Here is an 8471-nt window from a genome sequence, read left to right on the forward strand (position 1 = left end):
CAGAAGACTGCAGACACCCCTCACCCCCTTCACAGTGCTGACATTACACACATTACAAACATTCTACTTGACAGATTTTTCTTTGTTTCCAATGCAAATACTTGATGAATCCAACACAGCCAGACATGTGCATGACACCTTATTCTGCATGTGGGAAAATTATGCTTACCCAATTTGTAGTTGGGACACAGCCATTGTAACACTGGACTTCCAGCCAATTCCAAATAAAGTTATGCTCTCGCGCCTACACTTTATGGCATGCATCAATCCTTATTTTTGCAGCCATGTGTCGGTCAGGGCAGGAATGGTCAAGCTTTTCAGTGCATTCATGTGGAGTAAAACATATAGTGGTGATGGCAACATGCTTTATAGTCCTCCCCCCAAACAAATTTCACACTAGGAGATGGTGGATATTGTGAAAGATATGAGGAACATATTAAGCCTGAGTCTGATAGGGTGGGAGTATTTGTGGAGGTTATCACTGCTGGAAGAGAGAGGTACCAGCTGCAGCTCCAAGATGTGAAGAAACCATCTCTCTTGTCTTTGCCTGTTGACCATCACAATCCCCCAGACCCACCCATATCTGGGCCCAGCAAGCCTTCAAGTGGAACTAAACACACTTCAGATGAAATTGAAGGGGAGGAGCCTGTCAGAAAGCGCCTGAGATCAACATGCACCCATAGCAGGCGAAAAAAAGGTAAAAGGAGGTACTTTTTTTGCCTTTTATTTTACGATTGTGAACAAATCCCAAATTGTGCCTATACAATATATTGCTATCAGCCACAGTGTAGTCTGTAGCTTTACATGTAATCTTTAGGTTTAATACCATATGTTATCAGCAAGAAGCTGCAAGTGGTATAACAAAGGGAAGCTACAAAGTTTGACAATTCCAGGAGAACTTGATAGGGGTAATGACTTGGAGACAACAGAAGTACCTGATATATTATCTGATGAACTTAGACCTATGGATGAAGACCCAGAAGACGTGTTGGATGACTACTATAATCATCTCTATGACTTTATTCCCACAGAATCTGAGGAGAATATGGCTGGACCCTCAAAGCTTCTTGGTGAAAATGATGAGGAGTGTATTAAGGTACCCCACCCTACTGCATGAAAGGTGATTAGGATGAATAAAACGGTATATGAAAGATGGAGGAGAGAATTTGGAGCTGATGATATGGATGGTGATATGGATATGGAGCTGATGATATGGATGGTGATATGGATATGGATTCAGATATGTCAGATGGATCAGGGAACATTTTTGCACCCCTTGCATTAGAGCTAGACTGGAGGGTTGTTTGTTGGGCTGTACAGAATAGGATAGGCCATAAAATATTTGATAGATTAATGGCAATACCAGGGCTACATTTCCTCTTCTCTCTTTCAAGCACATATATTGATTTATCTACTTCAACCAAGGTGGTGGATACATTAGGTCTATCCTACCATAATAAATATGGGCTCTATAAGCTGGTCAATTGTGTTCCAGAACATACTACTTGGAAGACTAGAGAATTGTGGAATAGTCCTGAGCATAAGCATATGGTTTATTGTTGTGATCCCTATCAAAGCTATCAAGTCCTTGCTATGAAATTCAACTCATGTCAAGGACATTATCTACAGGCTCAAGCGCATCTTCACCAATGCTTCAAAATCTCACAGGATTTACAATGAGATGTGGACCAAAGATTGGTGGAACACAGTACAGGTAGGTGGCATGAATCCAAATGTGTCATTCAGATATTTGACAATAATATTCCCATCTAGAACAACTTACCTGAAGGTGCCTGTGTAGCCCCTGTTATCATAGCCACAGATAAGACGCAACTCACCCAGTTCTCTGGAAACAAGTCTGCTTATCCAGTGTATCTAACTCTGGGAAATTTGCCAAGATCCATGCACTGTAAACCTTCTAAACATGCCTGTATTCTCATTGCCTATCTCTCTGTTAGCAAAAATGTAGGGGAGACAATCTATCCAAAAAGCAAAAGTCAGCACATATTCAACAACTCTTTCATGACTTGATACATATTGTCTTGGAGCCTCTGATAGAGCCTGGAAAGCATGGAATGGAAATCACAGGGGGAAATGGAAGGGTTATGAGGATCCATCCTACCCTAGCCTACTATGTAGCTGATTATCCAGAACAATTTCTTGTCACCTGTGCAAAATATGGGACATCTCCTAAATGCAAAACCTGTGAAGATACTATGGGAAAAAGACGCCCAGTGAGATGGTGGATCCAGAAAAAGACTGCTGCGGTTATATTCACAGCCAAAGCTGATGCAACCTCTATCAGCAATTTCCAGGAGAGATGCAAAGCTCAAAATGTGTCTGGGGGTGTTCGTCATCCTTTCTGGGAGGGATTTCCTCATTGCAACATCCACATGGCCATAACCCCTGATATACTCCATCAACTCTACCAAGGTGTCGTAAAACATCTGATTCACTAGTGCTCTAGCTTGATGACCAACAAAGAGTTGGATGATTGCATTTGTAGACTCCCACCTTGCTTTGGTGTACGGCATTTCAAGCATGGTTGGTCACAGCTATCCCAGATATCTGGGATGGAGAGAAAAAATATGGCGAGGATTTTACTGGGGTGCATTGTAGGGAAGGTCCCCTCTCAGGTCGTAACTTGTTATAGGGCACTCCTCGACTTTATCTACATTGCATAATATGCAAGCCATAACGATACCACCATTCAATACCTGGAAGATTCCTTGGATCTCTATCATGCCAACAAGCACATTTTTGTCCATCTTGGGGTATGAGAATATCTCAACAGTCCCAAATTTCACTCCATGCTACACTATGCTGAATGTTTTAGAAATTTTGGCACCACCAACCATTACAACACAGAAATGTTCAAAAGGTTATAGAAATGACTATATTATTTACCTATGTGAAACTACAATGGATGTTAATTTAAGGTGATCTCTAATAAATGTAACGTAACATACCTCAGCCGCTGCCCAAGAGGCTATAGAAACGACTGAGGTATTCCTATACTAAACCCTCTACTACTTATAGTTGGAGGTGCTACTCGCTACAGTATAATGACTTCTAGGAGTACAATTGTGCTCCTAGGAGAACAATGGTTACTCCATGGAATGGTGGCTATGCTCCATGGAGAACAATGGCTGCTTCGGCAGAGACCGGGTTTATCCGGTTTTGTCATATCACAACACAATGGGATCCGCACCCGTGTACAGTGATTCTGGACCTTCTGGGCATGCAACCAATCAGTATGCTTTTCAAGTACACCTTGGTAGCTTAGTTGGTAAAGCACCAGACCATGAAAGCTGGAGTCCCAGGTTCAAGCCCTGGCCAATGCATGTTTTCTCATACTATAAACAAATGTCATAATTTGTCATAACAGTAGTGGCATCTATATCAATCTATAGCACACTATTTGCCACAAACACTACCAAACTATATCCAATCATAGTAAAATCATGTTTTCCTGATGTATGGGCTGCACCCTATGATATCATAAGCCACTACTTTTACCAACTGCATAGTACACATATACAAATAGCCTGTAGTTGTAAAGATACCCCAATAGATCAAGGAGACTCCTCAGCAAGTCCTCCTGTTGAACTAACTTGGTCCTATCTAAGGGAGTTTAGCCACTCCTTCATTCACTCCTCCTTGCTTGTTTTTACTTTGCACCAGAGTATAAAAACTTTGGTTGTGACTTATAAAAGTAAAAAGTCCAAAAAATAACAGGAAAGGAAAAGTGAAAATAGATGCTGAAAATACTGTTGTAACATCAAGACTGGACAGCAAACTCATTATTGGCAATGATGATGAGCTGCCGAGATGGCAACAACTACATATTCCAAAGTTTTGCCAGAGTTGTCAAAGGCAATTGGCCATGATCCCAGATTCACAACATAATAAATGTGGGTGTGGCTCAGGGAGATACTGTTGCTGGTTGTGGTAAATTCCTGGACTTATGTACCGGAATTATTGGAATTATTCAGTCTAGTTATTCAGTGGCAGATAAAAGGCAAAAGCAAAAGCTAGCTAATTAGCTTGCCATACCACATGTCTACAGCACCCTAACTAGATGGTTCCATGAGGTTGAGGTGAATCTAGGTCAATATATGACAATCTATGTTATTTTTTGTGTGACCAAATAAGGTGGATTAACATAGGATTCCACTCTTCAACTATCAACTGTTGAGTGTACACTGTCAACAACAACAGTTGTCTGTTGCTGTCGACAGTGCACTATAAACTGTTAGCAGTTGACAACTGTTTACAGAGATCTTTCAAATGTGTGTGTTTGCCACATACTGGTAATAGTGGCATCACATAACAAATAAAATTCACAACTTCATATTCAGTGTGATATCCATTTATTATGTATATTTTGCAAATATTCATTTCAATCAAATTACTAATTGTACTATAATATTAGCAGCATACCATTTGAATGGGCTGAAAAAATACACATATAATGTCTTTTACTATGACTTTAAGATGTAAGTCATTGAGACACATATATAAAACAATAAAAATGTATTTTCATATTATATTGCAAGCCTCAGATTTAATATATTCTAAACATCTGCAAAGTATTTCTTTAATGATCTTTAAGTGTATGTAAAATTGCATTAAGATGATATCGGAATTGCTGGGTTTATAACAAGCTACACAAAGTTTATACAAATAATGGGTGTTGATAGATTGTAAGAGCTGAAATACATTTTGAACATATTTAAGATAATATGAAAACATATGGATAGTCTTCATGCAGAAAACATATTTTAGTCATAGTAAACAAATTTGGAATGTTATTCCAATGTGTTGTGGCATTATATTTGAGTTACATTTTGTATGTGATTTAAATATGATTCAGATGTATTGGGTAATAACATACCCACATTCCCCCCCCAGTGTTGCCCTACCATATTAATAAAAAATGCATGGTATTCCAGGCCTACAATTATATACAATTTTTATTTTACAGTAATCATTATTGCATTGTTTAAATCAACTGTGGTGAGATACTGTTACAAACTGTTCTACCTACAGACTTTATTTCATTTCTCAAGTAGCTACCTACCGCTACTTACCCACATACTCCCATATACTATTACCTATTACGGTGTTACCCATCTCTGTTTGTTCAACACAAACACCTGCCCTAAAGTAGAAACTATATATATATATATGTTTGCATTATAGTTATAATCTCCAATACAATTGTATGCTTCAACAGTGTAAACTTGGTATTCATCAGAACAAAGTCTTATCATTAGAATATATCTCAAACCTGTACATCAATGGGCTTATCAAACCATTTACATATTTCAGAACCAGTGTTACCAGGCTTGCACATTCCAAGTGTAACAGATACTATTACAAGCATTTCAACTAAAAGCATCCATATTATTTGCCAACATACAGCATCCTTCAAGCCGGCACTTTCTCCAAGCATTTCAGTTAAGTCCTAGGCTGGCATCTTTGGAGTTTACCATTTTGTTGCTGCCATCATTTTTCTAATAAAACAAAAAAATTAAGATTTGTACAAAATTATTGGTTAGTGTAGGCTTACTAGCAACTTGAGCACATCCTGATTTCTTTCTAAACACTGCCTTTTTTTTACCAGGTGGTATAACCTTGGCCTTTACCACAGCACTGGCAGCCTGTGAATTGATGACTACATGGTAACAACCACAACATCAAGTTCCTGTATGCAAAAGTTAGTGATTTTGTTTGTTGTCGCTATTTTCCATTATTTACTTCTACTTCTCCGCCCATTGGTTGTATTAACTCAGTTAGAATGAGAGACTTGGAGCTGTTTTCTTGACAAAATTGATAAGGACCCTCATATAGGTGGTATTGGTGGTGATGCTCAGAGACAGCAAGCAGTAGATTATGTGGGCCCAATTTTTGATTTAAAAATCTCAAAAGTTACATTGTACTACCTCATTTTAGTGGTGCTATATTGTGATATCTCATTTTCAGTGACAATTTATGGATCATCACTTCAAATTTATGTTAATTAGCATGAACCTGGAAACCAATATGGGTTGTTTGGATTCCGAGACCTCAAGTCTACAAACACCAACATCAGTTTTAAAAACCAGAATTCTTCACACTGCACCAAAAGTCCTAACTACCAGATGGACAGCACATAATTTTATGGATGTATCTGTTGGCGAACATTTTCAAAGCTAGGACCTTCTACACTGTATCAAAAAACCTGCAAAAAGCAGAAATATGAATATTCAGGCATTTTTCAGCTGGGTCCGTGAATTATATGCCAACAAAAGATATTGTGTTAACAATGGTGGAATAAGCTTATCCCCAAGTTATTTGGCTGAGCCCAAGTCTGACATTTTTGGGCCTGTAAAATCAGAGATATGAAAAACTTGCGACTATATTAGATAATAACATTGATATATTTTTGCCTGAAATACAGCCAAGAAACCATACCAAAGACCTAACCTAAGTCTGCCACTTTCCCAGCACTAAACCCACTGCAAAACCTGAAGACTTCCTAAAAGATTCACTGATGAGCTAACTAATCAATAACACTTACACTGAATATATGGATAGATCCAAAAGGCTGCTCAGGTGCTCATTCTGACAATACAAAGTCCATCAAGGTTTTGATGATTGACTGGCTTGTACCAAAGGGTCAGAATATTACTCACCCACTTCAGGAAATGTGAAATCTACCCATGGGTTCAATCATATATGCACCAGGTGGTTCCTTTGCCCAGCAGATTTTAACTGGGATAATAAAGAGTAAGTATAAGCCTTGTTATTGCCAAGTGCTTTTAAACCACACACTAATGACTTCAAAGACTTCAAAATAAACCCAAGAGCAGTGATGTGCAGGCCACAAGTGATCTGTGGTCTGTGTTAATATATGCCAATTACAATTATAACAGGGATGACCCATGGAAGAATCTTTTGTGTAGCAACATCTTTGTCTCAGTGAGTGAACACATTAATATAGATTCCAGCCACTACTAACTATTCATTCACACAGACTTACAAACATGTTTTTCTGTTGCTTTCCTCTGCTGACTCCCAGGCCAAGCCTTGTGCAACTTGTTCATCAAATGCTTATTTGCATGGTACATCAAAGGTCACACTGGGCTTTATTGTGTACATAGCTAGACAGGTGAGTTATATAGAATGTCTATATTTCAAATTTACATGTGTGTCTCCTAGGTCTGCTTTGCTCTGCCATCCCAATCTATTTTTTCATGCACCAATACTGTCACTGATTCTGAAGGATTATTCAACAGCATCTTATCTTGGTGGAACAAGTAAGGTTTCAGTCCAATATTTTGACCTTTGCCTTACTGATTTAACATGGTCTCTAGTAAAATATTTTCATCATATTTGCACCATGAGAAGTTGCCAGTGGGAGACAGTGTTCTTGCTAGAATTAGAGAGAAGTGGGTAGCTGTGAAACACGATGGAAATATGTAGGATTAGTTGTCACACTTGTATTCTCACAATGTATATTTGTAATTGTAACATTTTGTTCACTACAATTAAGCTAGCAATGTGGACTAACCAATGAGCAAATATAACATTGATGTGTACTAAAACTCTTATAATCCTTTACATTCTGTGACAACACCAACAAGACACAGTCTTGGGGCACTGGAGCACAATGAAAACAACACTCAAAAGAAGAGAAAGAGGTGGAGTGGTTACCCACTTGGTAGGAATAAGTTAGTTGTTGGTAGACAACAGGAGGACTTGCTGAGTCCCTCCCAATGTATTGCTCCTGTATATATACTAAAATACATGAGGTACTGTACAGTTGTAAATAAATAAAGTCCGATGTCTGGCATGTGACCGGTCACATGGTGAGCCTAGACACTGGTCATGTGACTATGAAAAGTCGAAAATGTAAACACCACAGGCATGAAAGGGTTCCAGCCAAGCTGGGAGAGGTATGATTTGTACACAAACAGCATAATTTCAGCCACCTCTGGAATACTTCAAATATTATAAATATATACTTTGTGATAGATTAAATAAAATTTTACCAATGTTTTCAGAAATATAAGCAACTCACGTTGCCAACTGCGTCTCCCACCAAGTCTTTCATGTCAATTTGAAGTCTCTGATAAAAGTTTCCACTGTCGTCTGGGGATGGCGACGGATGCACAGGTGGTTGTACCCCAAAGGATGGGACATCGCGATACGAAGCAAGTCCAGGCTGCAAGCTATCTGGACCATGAGGGCCTGGAAGATCGTAGAACGGAGAAGGAGTCCAGGAAGGTCTCCGAGCAGAAAGGAGGCTCAAGCTTGAAGGTATTCCATCGCGGTCTACGTTTGCGTACTCGTTGAAATTGTGGGCCTTGGCGCGTGTGGAAAGTGGGATATGGTTTCTAGCGGACTGAGACGTGGACGACGACCTCGACATTCGACACGATAGACGTTAAGAAGTTACAGTTCGTGCTTATTATGATACAGCT

General features: G+C 39.0%; 2 protein-coding genes across 2 annotated transcripts; one reads left to right on the forward strand and one right to left on the reverse strand.

Annotated features, from left to right (window-relative positions):
* Positions 1 to 284: 284 nt before the first annotated feature.
* On the forward strand, positions 285 to 1117 carry SERLADRAFT_404706 (uncharacterized protein; the record flags this gene model as incomplete). The annotated part of the gene is made up of 3 exons (XM_007312433.1): positions 285 to 320; positions 373 to 697; positions 840 to 1117. The coding sequence occupies 3 exons, from the start codon at positions 285 to 287 to the stop codon at positions 1115 to 1117; spliced, it is 639 nt and encodes a 212-aa protein (XP_007312495.1).
* Positions 1118 to 8047: 6930 nt separating this feature from the next.
* Positions 8048 to 8419, reverse strand: SERLADRAFT_432191 (uncharacterized protein; the record flags this gene model as incomplete). Its single annotated transcript, XM_007312434.1, has 1 exon — positions 8048 to 8419. The coding sequence occupies one exon, from the start codon at positions 8417 to 8419 to the stop codon at positions 8048 to 8050; it is 372 nt and encodes a 123-aa protein (XP_007312496.1).
* Between the last annotated feature and the right edge of the window lie 52 nt (positions 8420 to 8471).

Source organism: Serpula lacrymans (assembly GCF_000218685.1).
Source record: "Serpula lacrymans var. lacrymans S7.9 unplaced genomic scaffold SERLAscaffold_1, whole genome shotgun sequence".
NCBI lineage: Eukaryota > Fungi > Basidiomycota > Agaricomycetes > Boletales > Serpulaceae > Serpula > Serpula lacrymans.